Source organism: Onychostoma macrolepis, chromosome 01 (assembly GCF_012432095.1).
Source record: "Onychostoma macrolepis isolate SWU-2019 chromosome 01, ASM1243209v1, whole genome shotgun sequence".
Classification (NCBI taxonomy): domain Eukaryota; kingdom Metazoa; phylum Chordata; class Actinopteri; order Cypriniformes; family Cyprinidae; genus Onychostoma; species Onychostoma macrolepis.
This window is the reverse complement of record NC_081155.1, coordinates 38,864,754-38,888,500: the sequence shown is the minus strand read 5'-3', so window position 1 is coordinate 38,888,500 and position 23,747 is coordinate 38,864,754. Positions and strand designations below refer to the sequence as shown.

The 23,747-nt window shown below is 37.3% G+C and overlaps 1 protein-coding gene across 1 annotated transcript in view; it reads left to right on the top strand.

The window, feature by feature from the left end:
* Window positions 1-7,605, top strand: part of elfn1b (extracellular leucine-rich repeat and fibronectin type III domain containing 1b) — an 89,711-nt gene extending 82,106 nt beyond the window's left edge. Inside the window, exon 3 of the mRNA XM_058768338.1 lies at window positions 2,666-7,605. Coding sequence (XP_058624321.1) covers window positions 3,024-5,459 — 2,436 coding nt within the window. The 5' untranslated portion in view covers window positions 2,666-3,023 and the 3' untranslated portion in view covers window positions 5,460-7,605. The remainder of the gene's footprint in view (window positions 1-2,665) is intronic.
* The last annotated feature ends 16,142 nt before the right edge of the window (window positions 7,606-23,747 follow it).

Sequence of the window (23,747 nt, the reverse complement as noted above, 5' to 3'; positions counted from 1 at the left end):
ACCAATACAAAGAAAGGATTTTTAGAAATCTTGGCCAACTGAAAAGTATGAAAATGAAAAGTATGAGCATGTACAGCACTCAATACTTAGTTGGGGCTCCTTTTGCCTGAATTACTGCAGCAATGCGGCGTGGCATGGAGTCGATCAGTCTGTGGCACTGCTCAGGTGTTATGAGAGCCCAGGTTGCTCTGATAGTGGCCTTCAGCTCTTCTGCATTGTTGGGTCTGGTGTCTCTCATCTTCCTCTTGACAATACCCCATAGATTCTCTATGGGGTTCAGGTCAGGCGAGTTTGCTGGCCAATCAAGCACAGTAACACTATGGTCATTGAACCAGCTTTTGGTACCTTTGGCAGTGTGGGCAGGTGCCAAGTCCTGCTGGAAAATGAAATCAGCATCTCCATAAAGCTTGTCAACAGAAGGAAGCATGAAGTGCTCTAAAACTTCCTGGTAGATGGCTGCGTTGACTGTGGACATCAGAAAACACAGTGGACCAACACCAGCAGATGACATGGCAGCCCAAATCATCACTGACTGTGGAAACTTCACACTGGACTTCAAGCAACATGGATTCTGTGCCTCTCCACTCTTCCTTCAGACTCTGGGACCTTGATTTCCAAATGAAATGTAAAATTTACTTTCATCTGAAAAGAGGACTTTGGACCACTGAGCAACAGTCCAGTTCTTTTCTCCACAGCCCAGTTAAGATGCTTCTGGCGTTGTCTCTGGTTCAGAAGTGGCTTGGTAGCCCTTTTCCTGAAGACGTCTGAGCGTGGTGACTCTTGATGCACTGACTCCAGCTTCAGTTCTCTCCTTGTGAAGCTCTCCCAAGTGTTTGAATCGGCTTTGCTTGACTGTATTCTCAAGCTTGCGGTCATCCCTGTTGCTTGTGCACCTTTTCCTACCCAAATTCTTCCTTCCAGTCAACTTTGCATTTAATATGCTTTGATACAGCACTCTGTAAACAGCCACACCTTTCAGTAATGACCTTCTGTGACTTACCCTCTTTGTGGAGGGTGTCAATGTTCGTCTTTTGGATCATTGCCAAGTCAGCAGTCTTCCCCATTATTGTGGTTTCAAAGAACAAGAGATACCCAGAATTCGTACTGTAGGGATGGTCATTTATTCAAACTCAAATGTAAATATTCTAATATTTTGAGATACTGATTTTTGACTTTCATGAGCTGTAAGCTCTAATCATCAAAATTAAAAGAAATAAACATTTGAAATATATCAGTCTGTGTGTAATGAATGAATATAATATACAAGTTTCACTTTTTGAATGGAATTAGTGAAATAAATCAACTTTTTGATGATATTCTAATTATATGACCAGCACCTGTATACAATGTAATTATAGTAGGATTTAGAGGAAGAAAAATGCTCGCCATCATCAGACTTGTCCATTTAAGCAGCATGGAGTGCACCGGCAATACAATGTACAATCTGTAGAGCAGCACTAGCCAAACCACAGCTTATCTATCACATAATCACGGCAGTTTTACAAGATTGTTCCATCCACCCCTTACTTGAAAAGGAATAGTGTTCTAGTGCTAACTTTTTCCCAGCTCTTTCCACTGTATATGCAAGAGTCCTCCCTCCTGTTAGAAACCAAAGCCAAAAATGTTTAAAAAAAAACATTTACAGGTCAAGTCTGTAAAAAATGCAATCAATTGCAATGTTTTTTTTTTTTTAATGCACGTAATACTGTTTATATATTGTTTCATATTAAATAATTTATTTGTTCAATTTAAAACAGCTAAGATAAATCAAAGTAGAGTGAAAATCCAATTTATCATCATGAATTAGATAATAGCACCAGTATTATCTAATTGATGATGATATATTGGTTTTTCACTGTACTTTAATTACGCTGTAGGTTATGTTGGGTCAGCATATTTTTATTCCCTTGAACACAAATGCAAACAAGCTCTGTTTGAATACATAAGAAATCATCCAATACATTCTGAGCAATTATTGAAATGTTTGAGTACAAACAAAACCCAGTTTCCTTTTAAGAGAGGCACATGCAATATATTCTCCATATCTAAAACAACCATTCAGTTACTGTATGTTATCCTTTCTTTAGCAGTTGTTTGATTTAGGTCACGCTGTAATTAAAAAAGCAGTCTATTTTAAGGGTTTCCCTTCATTAGCCAAGTGGAGAGGGTCTCATAAGCTAATAAGGTGGATAGATGTAAAAGTAAACTCTTCTGTATAGGGTGTGTGTTTGTGTTATCAGGATGAGCTAAGCTGTTAGACGTTAATTGGTCTTGGAGAGCGTGCGAGTGTGTCTGCGTGATTGATCTGTGCTAAGTTTAGCTCTCAGTAGGTGAGCAACCGTAATGATTATATACACATGAAAAACATGGCATCAGCTAAACAAAAACTGACTTTTTAAAAATAGCTCCAAAATTCCACTAGAGAATATTCTGCACTCTGTATCACCGTTAATAGTTGGAAATTAAGGTACAATGGAACTATGGGTGTTCATTTGGACTTAATTGTAAAAGTTTGGATAAGTGGGTTATTTCATAATATGCTGTGCAAAATATTCACATTTATATAATTTTGTACTCTTGTTACTCTCACCGAGGGAGCATTGTTATGACTTGACCTAGTTTTTTCAAATATCAATAATCATGTTCTTTCTTCTTATTTCTGCAGGACGCAATATGAAAATCTGGTCATGAGCGGGTATCTGATGAGAAATTATGTCCTCGGAAAACACAAGCACTTCCTGCCCTGTGGGAAGCTATGCGTGGGAATGCTCAGATTCGCTATCTGAAAAGCTATTGCACACAAACAAGACTCTGGTCGTAAATGAAGCTTCTTTTCCAGTGTGACGAGACACCAAGCGTACACTGAACAGAGAAAAACAAAAATCGAAACTGATTCTCAAACTGATGTTCCTAACAGAACTGTTACATCCAATTACAATCAAAGCCTTGCTGAATATCCAGTGGAATACTGCTAAAAAGATCATCACCTGTGTAAACAACAACAACAAAAATCTGCTGGAAATATGGCTGAAGCACAGATGTCCATTTCTCCTGGGTCCAGTGGACATGGAGGAGGTATGGTGACCAGTGCCTTACTTTGCTGGGCTATGGCTCTTGTGTTCCTCTCTTTGACAAGAGTGCCTGTTGTTCAGGGTGACTGCTGGCTGATTGAAGGGGAAAAGGGATTCGTATGGTTGGCAATCTGCAGCCAGAACCAGCCACCATATGAAAATATCCCATTGCATATTAACAGCACAATTGTTGACCTGCGACTCAATGAGAACAAGATTCGAAGCATCCACTTTTCTTCCTTAAGTCGCTTCGGCAATCTCACATACCTGAATCTGACTAAGAATGACATCTCTTATATTGAAGATGGGGCTTTCTCCGCCCAATTTAATCTTCAAGTGTTGCAGATTGGCTTTAACAAGCTGAGGAACTTGACTGAGGGAATGCTGAGAGGATTGGGACGCTTACAGTACCTCTATCTTCAGGCTAACCTGATCGAGACCGTCTCAGCCAATGCCTTCTGGGAGTGTCCTGCGATAGAAAACATCGACCTCTCCATGAACAGGATTCAGCTTCTGGATGGTGCTACATTTCGTGGTCTGTCGAAGCTTACAACGTGTGAGCTCTATGCAAACCCATTCAGTTGCTCGTGTGAGCTGTTGGGATTCCTGCGCTGGCTTGTTGCATTCCCAAACCGGACAAGTGAGCGGATGGCATGCGACACACCCCCTGGCTTTTCAGGCTACAGTCTCTTGAGTCAGAACCCCAGGATGCCAAGATTTCGGAATGCCTTCCATGCACTCTCTTCTGTCTGCAACGATGACAACGTGACACCGAATCTTCAAGGGTCTTCAGACGAGTGCACTCCCACAATGTTGAGCCCTTGCGGACTGGAGGATTGTTCCTCAGGAACATTTCCAGAGGAGACTATAAGCATCAGCCCCACCTTTGTGGATCCAGATGCACGTCCTCTAATGAAACTAAAAGACGTTACCCACACAAGTGCGACAATCTCGATTCAGATCCCAAATCCATTTAGAAAAATGTACATCCTTGTCCTGTACAATAACAGCTTCTTCACTGATATCCAAAACCTGAAAAGCCAGAGAGAAGACATTGAGTTACAGAACCTTAAATCTCACACTAACTACACTTACTGTGTGGCATCCATTCGTAATTCATTGAGGTTCAACCACACCTGCCTGACCATCTCCACAGGACCAAGGACATTGCAAGAACATGTGGCAAATGATTCAACCGCCACTCATTACATTATGACCATCCTCGGTTGTCTCTTTGGGATGCTGATTGTACTGGGTGTAGTGTTCCATTGCTTGAGAAAGCGCAAACAGCAAGACGAGCCAAAGAGCAAGAAGCTGGAAAAGATGAAAAGAAACTTGATCGAGATGAAATATGGAACTGAACTGGAACAAGGGACTATATCACAGCTGTCCCAAAAACAAATTCTGTCTGCTGGTGAGACCGTACAAAGGATGCCATACTTGCCAACTGCCAGTGACTCAGATCAGTATAAGATGCAAGAGATCTCTGGGACACCAAAGACCACAAAAGGGAATTACATGGAAGTGAGATCAGAGCAACCAGAGCGCAGCGTTAGGGAATGCAGCGTTCCTCCATCAGAAACCAACCAGGGATCTGTTGCAGAGATATCCACTATTGCAAAAGAAGTGGACAAAGTAAACCAAATCATCAACAATTGCATCGATGCACTCAAATCCGATTCAACATCATTCCAGGCTGCAAAATCCGGCGCCGTGTCTACAGCGGAGCCTCAGTTGGTCCTTATATCAGAGCACCCACCGGGCAAGTCTGGATTTCTGTCTCCAGTGTACAAAGGAAGCTACCATCATCCTCTACAGAGGCACCACAGTATGGAAGCCCCGCAAAAGCGTGCAAGCACATCCTCAAGTGGCTCGTTGCGCAGTCCACGCTCTTTCCGTTCCGAAGGAGCTTACAGATCAGAGTCCAAATATATTGAGAAGGCATCTCCACTCGATGAGTCAGGAATCATAACAGTCACTCCAGCTGCTGCGATCCTGAGGGCAGAGGCAGAGCGGATTCGACAATACAGCGAACACAGGCACTCCTACCCTGGTCCCCACCATATAGAGGAGTCGATAGAGGTGTCGGGGAGCCGGAAGTCATCCATTCTGGAGCCGCTGACACGCTCCAGACCACGAGAGCTGTCCTATTCACAGCTCTCACCGCAGTACCACAACCTGAGCGGCTACTCCAGTCCTGAGTACAGCTGTAGGCCTTCTTTTAGCCTGTGGGAACGTTTTAAACTCCACCGCAAACGCCATAGGGATGAGGAAGAGTACATTGCAGCAGGTCACGCATTAAGGAGGAAAGTACAGTTTGCCAAAGATGAGGACCTACATGACATTCTGGACTACTGGAAAGGAGTCTCTGCTCAGCAGAAATCATGATTGCCATTTTTATAGCTCGTTCAATTAAAGACGACCACACAAATCTCTGGACCAAACCAGCCAGTATGATTAAGTGACAAGTCAGCACTCACTTTTAGAGAAATAGCTTAGAAGTATTGCTAGCTCTTTTCAATCATTCTGTTTGAGAATGAAAACAAAATACGAGATACTGTAGATCTTGCAGTGAGTGTACGTGCCAAGTGGTAAGAATAGAAAACTTTTAACAGTATTAACCTCAACTCAACATTTGATTTTTATATATTGGAAATAACAATAAACTACTATTATATTATCATCATCCTCATCATCATGACCATCATTGATTAGTAGTATTACTGTTAAGATTGATTCTTCTTCTTATTACAATTAATCTTTGGTTATCGCATGGCCGTGTCCTGTGACAGTATTGACTGTTGTGTACTTGGAAAACATACAACTCAAAATGTCTGCCGAACACTGTTCTCCCTAACCTTAGATTTTTATACAGACTGTACAACTTTGAAAACGCTCTTTTTTTCTTCTTTAGCGACTGTTCCAACGGACAACTGCTGAATTTGCTACAGAAGCACACCTCTACTGGATTTTAAAACAACAACTTTTCAGAAGAAAAGCTTCTCTTAATGCGTTCTCCATTCCTTTTTGTAAAGTTTACATTTTCAAACATACAACGAATGTTTCAAGTCCTTAAGACTTACACCTGCAGTGTGATTACATACAGACACAGCTGTCCAGGTAGAACTGCTTTTGGCTTTTTATTGTATTTCATTAACAGATCTTCAAGCAGTGCTACTGAGAAAACTGACCCCACAAACTCAACACAAGTCCTGCATACTGGAGAATGAATGTACTGCGTGTTAACACTTTTTCTCCGACATCAGTTTTACAATATTTGGGGCTTAGTTCAGCTTAAACCCAGTTCGATTCTTGTTTGCAAGACCTTCAGAAATATTTCTGTCTCAATCAAAGATATTGCTACTACATGCCTACTTTAAACCACTGTGAACCCCAAGACCTTGCTAAATCAGTCCTGGGGTTTGTTTTTTACTAAGATTCAACAGAGCTATGTCGTCTATGGCTTTTAAGCCAGGTCTAAAGTGCTGATCTAGGCAGTCCTAATTTTTCTCACCGCCATTAATGCTCATCGACAATTTAGATTCCACTGATTAGAACAATGGAATTGGCCTCTGAATTTTGAGGAAACAAATTTTAAGACCTGTACTGTGATCCCACACATTACAATACCCTGCTTCATGGAGTGAAATAACACGACATTTAAATTATATCTGAATCAAAGTGCATGTCAAATGTCTGACAGAAAAGTTGTCAACCAAATATTAAGCCCTAGAGTGCAGAGTGTTGTTTTTAAACCATCATATCCATCGTCTCAAAACACGGGTAGATTGTTTGTAATTTTGTCAGGGTGTGTGCCATTTAAAGAGGAACTTTCATTTCGCCAACTGATTTTATGAATGAAAATGCCATTGTCAAACTGATTGTTGAACTGATTTATTGCTTATTGTACTGAAATTGGAGATTGTTTCTCTGTGGCAGCCTGGTCCTGAACATGCACTGTCATCTTGTACCTAACATGAAGATTGTTTCTGTTTTGTTACATAATTAAGTTTAAAACATTTAGGCGATTCCAGGTAATTTCTGAGATAAATGAACGCCTACAAGAAAGGACTAATGCATGATAATAGGGACAAAATAATTATTTAATCCAAATGTCTGTATAATTAATGAAATCTGGGTTTTCTTTAAACCATCAGAAGGTTTATCGCATCTTTTCCTTAATTTATGCGTAAATAAATCTTAAATATTTGATTATTATACTCTTTGAAAAACATGTCCCTAAAGTGCAATCCACACTTTTTAAGGTTCAACTTACATGCACTGTATCTCATTAACGGGTCTGTTGAGTTGATTGTCATCTCTTATACTGCAAACTGTAGCACTCCAGATTTTCCATGGACACTGAAAGTAAGCTGAAAGAAAATGACTCGGTGAATGTAGAGCAGCCTGAAAACAGCCACATGTATGGGCTGCTTGTAAGAGGGAAAGAATGGATCTAAGGGCTTTCATGTCTGGTGGAAATGTCAAAGAGCACAATAAAAATGGTTTTATTTCTTAAAGAATAAATACTTTTTTCTCAAAGACACATTGTGCCTCATGCAGTGTTCAGCTGTGGAGCTTAAGGTAAGTCTCCTGTTGTGTTTTTGTGAGAACAGCACAAACTGAAAAGTAATTGTTTTTCCTATAAGAAACCTACTGGGCCTCAGAGACTTATAGCATACCAGAAGACATGATCTAATATCAATAGGGTATATAAGAAATAAAAACAATGGTGTTCAAAAGTCTGTACTGAAAATCTGGGATGCAAAATCAAATGTAAACCTGGAAATCAAAAACCTTAGAAACATTAAGACATAAAACTAATAAGAAACATTTAAGATTCTACTTTGTATTAATAAGAAATTGTGTGACTGATCATGTGGACTTCTTGCTGCTGAATATACTGTATGATGTTTGCTGACAAAAATGGTCTACACCATCAGGAAAAATGTGCAAATCTAGCTAGCAGGGAAAGTTCTCTGACGTTTGGCTGACAAGATTCTCTCGAAGTTATGAAGAGATGTTAATATATTGATCATTTAAAGATATTTTGTCTTTAATCAAGGTCATAAAACCATAGCACAAACACATTATTTATACACAGTTCATAGAACAAATTTTCTGAAACATTTTAGTTGGACAGTATTCTAACATTTTCGAAATGTCACTACTTCAGAGAATGTTGTCAAAACCATAAAACGGAATTAAAAAGTTTTTAAAACATTTAAAAAATGTAAAAAAAAACTTGACCTTTTGAACATTCAGAGAACATTTAGAAATGTATGCAAGAATTTCATAACATGGGATTAATGCCATTTGGGTGATTTACATTTGATTACATGTGATAAACTGTAATTTTTCACAGTCCAGTGAAACTGAATATGGAATTACCTAGACAAGATCAAATATCAAAAAAACATTGCTTTTTTATGTGGTTGTTAAAACCCTTTTCCATAGTTTTACTTTGAAAGAAAATGTAAATGTAAAAATGCCTCAAAGTAACACTCTAAAAGGACATCTCTCCAAAAAGCATGAATTATCTAAATGAGGCACCTGCATGCGCTCAATGCAAAATTGTTAGCAGCTCCTGATGTAGATGATGGGAAGGTATGCGGCATACTCTATCAAGCACTCTGGTTGCCGACCGACTGCACCTGCCACTCAGAAGAGGTCATGGCAACCCTGCACTGGCCTCCTCCATCACAGCCTGTTTGCAGGCACCTTTGATGGAGTGATGGAGCATTTTCAACACACCTATGACACTGTCATGTGTGAAAAGCATAGCAGCTCTGCTAGTGCACCTGAAAGCCACTACTGTATTCCATGAGTGTTCTTTTACATTAAAGCATGCATTATTAAAAACAACAACAACTTATGCTGTGTCTCATTCAATTCCCTATGTTGTGAGTCAATATTGTGAACACGAATTCAGAGACTAGCAGGGGTGTGAAGTAACGAATTACAAATACTCTCGTTACAGTAATTAAGTAGTTTTTATCAGTAATTGTACTTTTTTGAGTAGTTTAAAAATGTAGTACTTTTACTTTAGTACATTTTAAGTGATGTATCGGTACTTTTACTCCGCTATTTTCCTCCGTTTGTGGTCGTTACATGCTTATTTTAATTTTATTTTTTGTCCATCAACGTGATTGGATAAAGAGATAGCAATCGGTCTCGTGACTTTCTTCAAATCAAATTGTGCATAGAAAACTTTGACCGCAACTGCAGTTAATCATGGCTGCTGGACGTGCAGTCTTCATGCATCAATTCAGTCGCATCTTTCTCTAATATGTTAAGGTAAATTTCGGATTTCTGCCTACTAAATGATTTGTATATATGCTTGCCTATCTACACGGCCTGAAATGTGGTGTGAGGTTGCGGGTATTGCGTGCAGTGTTAACTCCTGCAAGTAGTACCGTTTCTAGGCATAGGCAAGCTAGGTGGTCGCCTAGAGCGCCACCAGCTGGAGGGGCGCCAATGAGCGCACGTACTGCCGCTACATTTTAACAGGGTTGTGATCAAGAGTGGTACAGACACCCTGAAATATGATTGCCGCCCCCCACTGGATCCCCCAACATCATTGGGCTAGAGTACTGTCATTCTGATGATGCCTGTATGCCATTGGATCAGAGCGCTGTCAATTGCTGCCTCTGATTGTTGCATGCAAAGTTTGCATTTGGATTTGGAGCGCTCAACAATGCCATTAGATCAATGGGTTCTGCCAGTGTTTTGGCAAGGTAAGCAGGGCCGTTTCCAGCCATTTTGACGCCCTAGGCGAAGTCCCTATTAGCAATCTCATGGGCAAAATTTGAGGATCCCTGGGCTATAGGTTATCTATCTATCTATCTATCTATCTATCTATCTATATATATATATATATATATATATATATATATATATATATATATATATATAATTTCTTTTCAGACATCAATTTCTTGTCACATTTAAATTGGTTGTCATAGAAACGACACTAATTTGTGGAAATTCAGTGCATTGTGAGTTCCTCAAATATGAACGCATTAGGCCTATTTGTAAATTGACTGTTAAGATAAAACATTATGCACAGTTTGTTATCTGTGATACCATTATAGCCACTGGATGCCTGTATAGCTCTATGTAACAATCCCTAGTTGCTAAGAAATTGTCATCACACATAAAATAATTTTATTACATTTGGATTTGGATACATGTTTAGACATTAACAATGGCTACTTTTTGACTTTATCTGTTTTTTTTTTTTTTTTGTTCAATTGTTTTGTTGTTGTTGTGTCAGTTATTGCATTATTATTTCAGTCAAACCTATAAAACCTTTTGTTACCCCAAACTACGTAGGCCTATAAAAGCCTGATCAGTGACATAAAAGTAATCAGAATGCAGCTACTTGTTCTTTTATTACTCATTGACATGTGAACGTCCCCTTTAAATAACGCGACGTTCTGCCCTATATATGTATGACGCTGCTCCCTTTAAGCGCTGTTGGAAGCGAATAAATTTGTTTTTTTTTTGGAAGCGAATTAATTGATTCAGCATTTCGACACTTCCATAAGGATGCGTTAAATTTGACAAAGCGGTTTAATAAAGTATGTATTGATCTTTAATTGTATTGATTTTAATTGGCTATAAAAGGTTTATATGGTAATATTACACGACACACTGAACCGTTAACAATGCATCGGCGCAAAAACGCACACCTTTTAGACCAGTTTCACATGAAACATGATTTCTCGACTGCCACAAATACTGCCTAAACAAAATACTGATTTTGTGCACTTTTTATGTACTGATAAATTGGCCTTTGAACTTTGAAAAAAAAAAAAAGCCTTACCTTGCCAAAACACTGGCAGAACCTATTGATCTAATGGCATTGTTGAGCGCTCCAAATCCAAATGCAAACTTTGCATGCAACAATCAGAGGCAGCAATTGACAGCGCTCTGATCCAATGGCATACAGGCATCGTCAGAATGACAGTACTCTAGCCCAATGATGTTGGGGGATCCAGTGGGGGGCGGCAATCATATTTCAGGGTGTCTGTACCACTCTTGATCACAACCCTGTTAAAATGTAGCGGTAGTACGTGCGCTCATTGGCGCCCCTCCAGCTGGTGGCGCTCTAGGCGACCACCTAGCTTGCCTATGCCTAGAAACGGTACTGGTCTCATGTGAGAGTACATCTTAATCATCATATCTGGTGAAAGTAATATTCTTTTTTTGTGTGTGTGTGTGTGTAAAATTGCTCAGTGTGAATTTGACCCTCTATTATCTCACAAATACACACTGTATCCATTAAATCAAACCAGGCTGTTGAGGTCTAAAAGAGCAAACGTACATCCCTATATATTCGCACACAAAGCCTCCAGTCAGTACTGATAAAGATGTCTTTTTAACTATATGCTGTGAGAGACAGTGACCTTTTGCCACTCGTTACTGGCTTCAGTAGGAGTTCACATCATGGGGTTCAGTGAGATTCAATCCGGTAATCACCACCTAATTACACTCTTTGAATGTCTGTGCTCACCATTAGCCTGTACTTTCACTAAAACCACGAAAGCCCCAAGGAAAGATTTTGTTTGCTTAATCTGTGTGGGAAACGTAACCTCAGACTCTGTACTATCAATTTATTGTTGTAGTTCAGAAATGAATTGTACTAATGCATTTTATTATTCAGCACACAGTTTGGTGTTAGTACGTTTCCAAAATTTATTTTTTTTTTTTAGCTAAGAGTACACATTTCTTAAAATATTTATATCAATTTGAGCAGTGTTGCATATATATCCAACATAACTGATGAATGCACATCATTCAAATATTCGCAATTCTGACTTTTTTTTTTTTTTTTTTGCAATTTCGAGTTTATATCTCGCAATTCTGACTTTTTCACTCAGAATTGCATGATATAAACTCGCAATTGCATTTTTTGGGACTGATATGTTCTCAGAATTGCGAGTTTATATCTCACAATTCTGACTTTATAACTCGCAATTGCGAGTTTATATTTCAATTCTGAGAAAAAAAGTAAGAATTGTGAGATATAAACTCGCAATAATGAGAAAAAAAAGTTAGAATTGTGAGATACAAAGTCGCAATTACCTTTTTTATTTTTTATTCAGTGGCGGAAACGGGCTTCCATATTTAAGGAATAGTTCATCCAAAAAATTTAAATTTGCAGAAAATGTACTCACTCTCATGCCATCCATGATGTAGATGAGTTTTTTTTTTTTTTTTTTTTTCCCATTACAAACACAAAGCTTTTTACTTCATCTGGAGTGGTGTGGATAAAGGATATATTTTCATGAATATACTGTAGGGAATGCATCAGCTGATAAAATGTATATCTTGAATGAAGTTGCTTCTGCTAAAAGTATAAATATGACAAGAAAACCTGTCAAAAAAAAAAAGGAGGTTTAAGAGGTAAAATGTCATCATAATAATCAAATAAATAATAGAAATTAAAAGATGTTAACTGCTCAGGGATCTTCTTAATTTTTGTATTTGTAGGAATGAGTAAGGTGGGGTGAACCACTGGGCCAATTACAGGATGTTATAAAATATGAATTCCTTAATTCAGAATTACATTTAATAATATATTGGCTGATTCTACACCGTTTATTCATTTGGAAAATTCATTACCACAGCTGTAAGCGTCTCTGAGCTAATGAGGGTTTATCTAAAGGGTATCTGAGATGACTTCATGATGAAGTCTAGCAGACGGACTCTTGTCAGCGAGGCAGAAGGGGCAACGTGTCTGCCTGAATTACAATAACTGAATTACACTGATGTAAATACGGTCAATCTTTCTCTCTCAGATGTACACACACTCACACACAAACATGTGGCAGCTAGAGTGACAGTGTGGCTAATTAGCTAGGTTTTAATTTGCTAAAGGTTGATCAGTGTCATGATCTTATGCCAGACTATGGAATGCATGTGTGCAAGTAAGAAGTAAGTGAAGGAAGAAAGCAGGAAAGCTGGAATAATAGAATCAAGAATCAGTTTCAAGGGTAAAGGAAAGACTGACACTTTAAGAGCTTGTTCAAACTGGTCAGTTTTGGATATCAGCTTGTTAAACCGGGTTGCGTTTCCCAAAAGTTCCATCATTACCAATAGAGTTCAATAGAACTTACCATCATAGTTAGCTAACGACGCTTTTGGAAAACGTACCCCTGATCGGCTGTACTTGTAGAGCATTCTAGAACTGATAGACTGCCATAAACCAGCACAAACCAGATACCATGTTCCAAATAACAGCCTGATGACCTCAAATAAGTCACAAAATTAATGCAATTTCTATGGAAGCTTGTTTCCGCCACAGGATAAAAAATAAAAATGGCAATTGCACTTTTAATCGCACAATTCTGACTTTTTTTTGTAATTCTGAGAAAAAAAGTCAGACTTGCAAGATGTTAACACAATTATGAGATATTAATTCACAACTGCGAAAAAAAGTTGTGAGAGTGTCACAATTACCTTTTTTTATTCCATGGTGAAAACAAAAATGTCAGAATTCTTAGATGTAAACTTAGAATTCAGAGATAAAAGTCAAAATTGTGAGAAAAAAATAAAACATTTCATTTCTAAATGTAAACACACACACACACACACACACACACACACACACACAGTGTATATATATATATATATATATATATATATATATATATATATATATACACACACACACATATATACATATGTATACACACATTATGGATGGAAATTCAAGCACTGTAAGTATCTCAAAATTGTGAGGAAAAAATAAAATTTCATTTCTAAATGTAAACACACATACAGTATATATATATATATATATATATACACACACACACACACACATATATACACACATACATACATATACACACACACACACACACATATATGTATATACATACATGCATACATACATACATATATATATGTATATACATACATACATACATACATACATACATACATACATACATACATATATATATATACACACACACACATATATACATATATATTTATACACACGCACATATATTGCGGATGGAAATTCAAGCACTGTAAATATGTTGCAGAAAGCAAATACCAATTCATGTTGCCTTTAAGAAGGTTTTTACCTTACATTATGCATTTTGCAGACACTTGCATTCAAGGTTCTTCAGTTCTTGCATTCCCTGGAAATCAAACCCATGACCTCGGCATTGCCAGCTGCATACTTTACTGTTTGAGCAACAAGAAAGACACATTTCTACTGAGAAAGGTGTTTTATCATACTGCGCCTTCATTTTTTAAACTCTAAATGGCACTACACTAGGCTGTATAGTAATGTACAAAAATACAAAATAAATGTATAGCAATAATAATAATAATAAAAAAAAGATCCGAAAGGATTTTTGAACATACTGCTACAGTTAATACTAAGGCTGGGAAATACTAGCCAACTTAAAGCAAGTGTGACATTACAGTAAATGGGCCATGCACCCCATATAATTGATGTGTGACCGATTCTGTACATAAATAGATGGTCTGATTACCTCATTATTATCCCTCTTTGGTGAGCTAGGCAGGAATGTAGGGATGGTCATGGCTCTAATGCTCCTCAAGGTCAGTATAACGCGGATGAAATATTGCAGGCCACATCAGAAGGCACACAGAGGGAAATAATCCACTGTAACGATTTCTATTCAGTCTGAAACCTCAAACGGGTGCATTACTCAACAATGCAATCCTCACCAAAAGGATCATATGAGGATCATGGATATTTACATAAAGTGAATGGTGGAAGGTTTAAATAAACACTTCATACTTAATATCTCACAATGGCTTGTAAACGGCACCGATCTTGCTTGAGCTGTAGTGTATTTGCTTGCAACTCAAAAAGAGAGGCTGTATTGCTTCTAGAACAAATGCCACATGACTCGGAAACTCAGGGGTTAGGGTTCGTTAAAATCCAACAATTTAATCAAACAAAGTATAAGCACTGATAATATAACATTTTCAGTGTCATGTATTATGTACTAATTTTTCAAAGATAATATAAACAGATAATATATAGTCAGCTGATCATTATATATATATATATATATATATATATATATATATATATATATAAAAATGATTACATTGCAATCTGGACACATGAAATTATGCTCAGGAGCATTCATATCACTTGTAGTTGTTACTACACTTCAAGCGGAGTTAACCTGTGGCAAATTCAATTGAATGGGTATGGTTTGGAAAGGCACACGCCTCTTGATTAAAGGTATAACAGCTGAAAAAAAAAAAATATTAGAGCAAAAACCAAGCATGTCGAGCTCAGAGACAGGATTGTGTCAAGCCACAGGGAAGAGCTCAGAAAAAATTCTGCTGCATTGAAGGTTCACTGAAGCATGTAGCCTCCATTATCCTTAATGGAAGAAGTTTGGAACAACCAAGGCTGCGTGTCCCAAAAGTATTGTACGTTTAAGTTGATCATAGAACTATTGTCACCAATGGACCTATGATCAACTTAGGCTTACGATGCTTTTGAGAAACGCAGCCCAGGACTGTTCCTAGCGCTGGCCCTACTGGCCAAACTGAGCAATCGGTGGAGAAGGGCCTTGGCCAGAGTGGTGACCAAGATGCTGATGGTCACTCTAGTTTTCAGCAGCAGAGACTGGGGGATTCGTCAAGTAGAAAGAAAGTTCAACGCATTCTTAATGAAAACCTAGTCCAGAGCATGGGCAGAAAGTTTACCTTCCAATAGGACAATGACCCTAAGCACACAGCAAGAGCGGCTTATAGACAACTGTGAATGTCCTTGAGTGGCCCAGCCAGGCCTGGCTTGTCACCAAGATGAATTCCTTGTGTGTAAACACACTTGGCAATAAAGCACTTTCTGATTCTGATACATTTCTGGAGAAACCTGAAAATGTCTATCAGCCCTCATCCAACCTGACAGAGCTTGAGAGGTGAAAGAGGTGAAGAGAAGAATGGCAGATAATTGCAGATGTGCAAAGCTTGCCGCATTATAACCAAAAAGACTTGAGGCTGTAAAAGTGCTTCAACCAAGTACTGAGTTAAAGGGGTCATGAACTGCCTTTGTTTTTGTTTTTATTTTGTACTGTTATCTGATGTCCACTTATAATGTTATCAACATTTTTACATCAAAAAACATCATAATTTATAAGTAATAGGCTACTTTCTGTCCTGTTTTGACCCCCCTCATCAGAATGTTCTGTTTGAATAGGCGAGGTGGATTGTAGACTCGGAAGTAAACGCCCACTGCTATGATTGGCTAAGAGTTGTGTATGTTTGACAGCATACATTCTTCACAGATGGACGCTGCTGTGATTTAGGTTAAAACGCATAAATACTCAGTACATATCAAACTATCTGTAATAACAAAGCAATAGTGACCACATAATAAAAACAGTTTCTTACACTTCTGTTGGTGCGACATCAGATCCAATATAGTCTGCACAGCATCATCTTCAATCCTTCTGAAAATCGAATTGTGCCTTGTTTGTAAACAAATCCACAGTAAAATGAAGTGAACAAAGGACCAAGTTCTTACGAACACATTCTGGAACTTAATTAAGAATAAAATGTACTAAATAAAGTTTATCCTTTGGGTCTGCTACCTACTACTCACGTGAATCGGTGGGCGGGACAAAACAGGCAGCGATGTAGAAGCAGGCATCTTCTTCGGCGGAGGCGGTGTTAAGCGACACTATTACATCATAGAGTTGTACATTCCACAAGCTGTCTTTTTGGCAGATTAGCTTCCATATAAACAGTGTTGTTTTGAGTTTCTGCTTGCAGGATTTTTTTATAGTTCAATGACCTCTTATATGTCAAAAGATCACTGGAATTTTGATTTCTTGGTTCATGCAATGTAATTATTTCAGTATTTTTATTTTTTTGGCTTTGTCATTATGTTGTATGGAGTGTAGATTGATATTTGGGGAATCCAGTAACATACCAAAACATGTAAAAAAAATACAAAAATGAAGGGGTGTGAATACTTTCGCAAGCCACTGTAGCATTACCAGACAATGGTAAATATAATAATAAGGATGTATTTCAGATACCGATAAGAATCAAGTATTTCAGGTGTATAATGAGTACAGGCTACATTTTTTTTATGTATGAATTTACTGGGTTGAATAAGATGAGCCTTTAATAATACACTAAAGCTTATTTGTTCTAGAATAGAGAGCTTCTCTAGCCCATTTACAACCCAAGCATGTCTTAAAGTGTCCTAGCTGTTGCCATGGTAGCTTATATGCTAATTTGTTTTTTACGTAATTATCCAAAAATGGAATATTCATAAAACTTTTATTTTAAAACCCCTAATGTCAATTATTACAAGACATTTTGAAAATTGTGATACATCAAAGTGGCTGCTGGTCTCTCAATGCATTTCAAAATCAGTAAGTGACCCACAATCACTATGGCAACAGCAGTCCTGATCCGTCCCCAAAAGAGGACATACAGTACAGTGCTGCATGCTAAAGGACAGTCACCAATCATTCTTAATGCCCTCTTTTGCTAACACACACACACACACACACACACACTCCTTACAAAACTCCGATGTCCCTAAACACACTCCCTTTAAAAAGTATCACTCTGAAACAAACATACAATAATAAAACATTCCCCACAAATAAAGAAATATATACATACCAATAGCAGCAAGTGACCTACATACATACATACAGTCAACTAGTGGAGTAGTACTATAATAAAACATAAGTTTTTTGAAATGCTGCCATAAATTTTAATGTTCTCTGTGTGATATTGCAAAACAATTAGAATTTCCTTCTTTGTAAATTGCTTTTTGTGTCCACCTTAAGAGTCGGAGCTGCTAAAACCAGACATTTTTATCGTTTTGATGTATATTTTACACATTACGTAAGAATTAAAATGCATATTTTATTATAAGAGCTCTGCCTATGCCCAGTGTGATCGACTGCTGGCTGAAGGCACTATTACTGAACGTCAGAAATGAAAGTGCCATGTCCCTGATTTGGAATTTATGTAAATGCAGAAATGGTTGATCTCTGGATGTATTATTCATTCTAAATGTACTGTAACTGAAAAAGGCTATAGTCTTGACTATCAGTGTCTGCAGCCCAAGCGTCATCCATTTACACTGTTTATATCAGGTCTTAATACAGACCCTTCAACACCATCTGAGCTCACTTCTTGGCCAATCAATCTGACGAACTTATTAAGAGCCAACACACAGTATGAGACTGACACTGTCAGGATTAAGTTCATTTATAGCTGAGACAGAGAGCTGAAGATGGCAACTCAACAGAACTTCATGTTCTGAAAAGCACAACGACTGGACGCAAGCAGATTTTGAGGAGACCAATATTAGCTGTATACAAAATTTTTAAGCTTAGCACCTGCATATTGATGCACTGCAGCTCAAACTAAAGCTATTATGATGCTTGCAAAATTAGCATAAACATGGTTTAGTTTTCAGGATTTATGTATAAACAAGTTTATTAAGCATTAGCCGTTATGTAAAAGCAAGTATTGCAGGGTTTTTGCAGGTTTTATGAAGGCACATGTAAGACTTTTTAAAGACATTTTTAGGACAAGTACAAAATGTGAGGAATATATTAAAGGCAATCAATGTATTCTCTTAACATAAATCTCTAGGGAACAGACAATGATTCGTATTAGCAAGACTTCAAAGTTTGAAAATACTTCAAACTGATCTCTATTAATTTTGAATTCACTTTATATGTAAATATACATAAATAAAAAACAGCTTAAGGCTTGAATAGCTCTGTTCCCAAACATTAGAGTATGGAAATAACTTTTACTGTACCTTCAAATCACACTGAAAATAAAACAAAAAACAACGTTCGCAGTTTTTTTTTTTTTTTTGGGGCTTGTTTTAAATGTCTAAAGATTCTTAAATCAAGATACATTTATACAAGAAGCATTATATAATAATTATAATCATAAATTATATAAGAAGTCTTGTTTTTAGTGAAACTGAACAAAATGAAGTATTTATGATTAAAACTAGAACTAATATCTGCCAATGAAATCAGAAAAATACAACCGATTGACAGATATTTGTTCTTCTTTTAAACAAACTCACCTCATCTTGTTCAATTAAAAAAAAAAAAAAAAAAAAAAATCAAATAAACAACCTGATTTTTGTATGTTTAGATAATTGTATTGGAAAACAAAAATACACATTTTTTTTCTTATACCATTTTTGAAAGAAGGCACTTCACCAAAATACAGTAAAACAGTAATATTACAAATACAATAAAACAGTAATATTGTGATATATTACAATCTAAAAGAACGGCTTTCTATTTGAATATATTTTAAACTGTAATTTAATCCTGTGATGCAAAGCTGAATTTTCAGCTTCATTACTCCAGTCTCCAGTGTCACATGATCCACAGAAATTATACTAATATGTTGATTTGCTCAAGAATCTTTTTTTTTTCTTAATTTTTTATCATCATCAATGTTGAAAACAGTTGTGTTCAATATTTATATATTTTTTTAAACAGCCAATGGTTTTGTTGTTACACTACGAAATATCCAACAAGCAGGGGCTGACTCAAATTAAAAAATAAAATCAATTAAGCCTTCGCATTTCAAAGATCACGAGACACATTGACTCAAACTTTCGGCTGTTTTGAAAGACACACGATAACATTACGGATGTGGTACAGATTCCTTCAGAAAACTCTAACGTCGTTTCATTGGATATAATCTTTGAATCGGACGGAGCGCGATTCGGTGCAGTCAGACAATAAAGCCCTTCAGCAGAGAGAGTGAAGGAAATGGTAAACAGATCAAAAGGAACGACAGGAAGGCAGAAAAATGAAGGATGAAGAAAATTCCTTCTGGGGCTCTGTAATCTTTTTAAGGTGCCTCTAACACCGCTTCAAACCTCTTCTGGAACATGGTGAACCGCAACGATTGGCTAGCCGAGCTTATGAGAGCTAATGTGATTGTGGCCTAGTGATATCTAACATTACTTTGTGTGTATGTTGGGAGAGATAGAAATTGAAAAAAAGAGGTTGAGTGTGGAGGATTTATGGCTGTTAATATAATCACAAGTACTGTTATCTAGTTGTAGGCCATTTTCTGTAAGCCTAAGAGGAATCAAATACAGCAAAAGCCTCTACCCACTATTATCTAGAAAGATAAGTGAGATCCAAAAGCAAACAGGCAGACTTTCTAGTCACTGCATTAATCTTTATTTTACCAAAAGCCTATTCTCACTTTTCGAGCTGCACTAGTTAAAAATACCCTAACGCAGCAAGCCTGTTCAAATCAACCACTTATCACACACACAGTTTGAGTGACAGGGGTTGTGTCTATCGAGAGAACCTGTCTCTGTCTGCTTCAATGCTCGTCTCTGTGGCAATGCAAGAGGGAGCGACCCAGCGTGACACTCACTCTAGTTTCAAATGCCATGGCAAACTAAGAACAGATAAGGCACACAATAGAGAGATATCGCCAGACTCATCAGTGCAACCAGCAAACCTCTATGAAGAAAGACACGGACGCTTTGACAGATGGACAATTTTCCCAGCATGGGAGACCACACGTTGGGGAACGGATTGTGACCTCCTTTTTGGTCTCAAAAGATGATTAGCATGAAATAAACGTTGACATACATGGCAGTACAATAGTAAGGGGACACTGGAACACTTTATGCTGCTCGTGTTTCATTTTTATATTTTTGTATAAAAAAAACAAACAAACGGTGGTACCTTTTGCTATCTACATACAAAAAGAATTGTTGAAAATACAGTGACCCTAAAAAGAATACGGATACTCAAGCAAAACTTTAGCATTAGACAACAAAATATAACACTAAGCAAAATATTGTCAAAAAATTATATGTACAAACAGAATGTTACTATAATATACATGTTATAAAAAAACTAAACTTTAATAAGAAATTAATCATTTATATTGTCTAACAGTAAAATTTGCAAATAGAAATATTTTCATATTGAATCTCCAAATTAATGTATGTTTAATACCTTGATATCTTATATACAGTGAGGAAAATAAGTATTTGAACACCCTGCTATTTTGCAAGTTCTCCCACTTAGAAATCATGGAGGGGTCTGAAATTGTCATCGTAGGTGCATGTCCACTGTGAGAGACATAATCTAAAAAAAATCCAGAAATCACAATGTATGATTTTTAACTATTTATTTGTATGATACAGCTGCAAATAAGTATTTGAACACCTGAGAAAATCAATGTTAATATTTAGTACAGTAGCCTTTGTTTGCAATTACAGAGGTCAAACGCTTTCCTGTAGTTTTTCACCAGGTTTGCACACACTGCAGGAGGGATTTTGGCCCACCTCCACACAGATCTTCTCTAGATCAGTCAGGTTTCTGGCCTGTCGCTGAGAAACACGGAGTTTGAGCTCCTCCAAAGATTCTCTATTGGGTTTAGGTCTGAGACTGGCTAGGCCACGCCAGAACCTTGATATGCTTCTTACAGAGCCACTCCTTGGTTATCCTGGCTGTGTGCTTCGGGTCATTGTCATGTTGGAAGACCCAGCCTCGACCCATCTTCAATGCTCTAACTGAGGGAAGGAGGTTGTTCCCCAAAATCTCGCAATACATGGCCCCGGTCATCCTCTCCTTAATACAGTGCAGTCGCCTGTCCCATGTGCAGAAAAACACCCCAAAGATGATGCTACCACCCCATGCTTCACAGTAGGGATGGTGTTCTTGGGATGGTACTCATCATTCTTCTTCCTCCAAACACATTTAGTGGAATTATGACCAAAAAGTTCTATTTTGGTCTCATCTGACCACATGACTTTCTCCCATGACTCCTCTGGATCATCCAAATGGTCATTGGCAAACTTAAGTCGGGCCTGGACATGTGCTGGTTTAAGCAGGGGAACCTTCCGTGCCATGCATGATTTCAAACCATGACGCCTTAGTGTATTACCAACAGTAACCTTGGAAACGGTGGTCCCAGCTCTTTTCAGGTCATTGACCAGCTCCTCCCGTGTAGTTCTGGGCTGATTTCTCACCTTTCTTAGGATCATTGAGACCCCACGAGGTGAGATCTTGCATGGAGCCCCAGTCCGAGGGAGATTGACAGTCATGTTTAGCTTCTTCCATTTTCTAATGATTGCTCCAACAGTGGACCTTTTTCACCAAGCTGCTTGGCAATTTCCCGTAGCCCTTTCCAGCCTTGTGGAGGTGTACAATTTTGTCTCTAGTGTCTTTGGACAGCTCTTTGGTCTTGGCCATGTTAGTAGTTGGATTCTTACTGATTGTATGGGGTGGACAGGTGTCTTTATGCAGCTAACGACCTCAAACAGGTGCATCTAATTTAGGATAATAAATGGAGTGGAGGTGGACATTTTAAAGGCAGACTAACAGGTCTTTGAGGGTCAGAATTCTAGCTGATAGACAGGTGTTCAAATACTTATTTGCAGCTGTATCATACAAATAAATAGTTAAAAATCATACATTGTGATTTCTGGATTTTTTTTTAGATTATGTCTCTCACAGTGGACATGCACCTACGATGACAATTTCAGACCCCTCCATGATTTCTAAGTGGGAGAACTTGCAAAATAGCAGGGTGTTCAAATACTTATTTTCCTCACTGTATTTGACCCTGCCCAAAATACACTGCATGGGTCAAAATGATAGATTTTTCTTTTATGCCAAAAATCATTAGTATATCAAGTAAAAATCATGTTCCATGAAGATATTTTGTAAATTTACTACTGTAAATATCAAAACTTCGTTTTTGATTAGTAATATGCATTGCTAAGAATTCATTTGGACAACTTTAAAGGCAATTTTCTCAATATTTAGATTTTTTTTGCACCCTCAGATTTTCAAATAGCTGTATCTCAGCCAAATATTGTCCGATCATAACAAACCATACATCAATGGAAAACTTAGTTATTCAGCTTGTATACATTTCAATTTCAGAAAATCGACTCAAATTGGTCCAGGGTCACATATACATATACACATACACATACATACATATTTTTTAATTGGATCCAAAATAAAAGTTTTTGTTTACATAATAAATATACAGTACACATATATTATGCATATATAAATACACACACATGCATTTATATATTTCAGAAAAATATGTTGTTTATATATTAAATATATTTATATTTATATATGAATATAAAAAATACATGTAAATAAATGTACACATTTTCAAAATATTTCATAATACTGTATGTGTGTATATTTATTTACACATAAATATACACAGTATACACACACACACATTATGTAAACAAAAACGTCTATTTTTGATGTGATTAATCACAATTAATCGTTTGACAGCACTAATATATATAAGTGCTGTCAAACGATTAATTGTTTGACTAAACTAAAATACTACTTTAGTCAAAACTGAAATACTAGGGGAAAAGAAACGGTAACACTTTACTTAAAGCCTGAGCAATTATAATGGATTATACCCTTTACAATGCATTATACATAAAGGCTTCAAGTAAAGCGTTACCAAAGAAATCTATAAAATGTTAAATCTTAAAGACAATGGCATCAATACTACAAATGAATAATCTCACATGGTTCACCACCGAATAGAAAGGTTTGTATTTTTAATCAAAGGCAATGCAAGTTAATCTCTCCTCAGAGTCCATGTTTTTTTTGCAGTGTTGTTGTT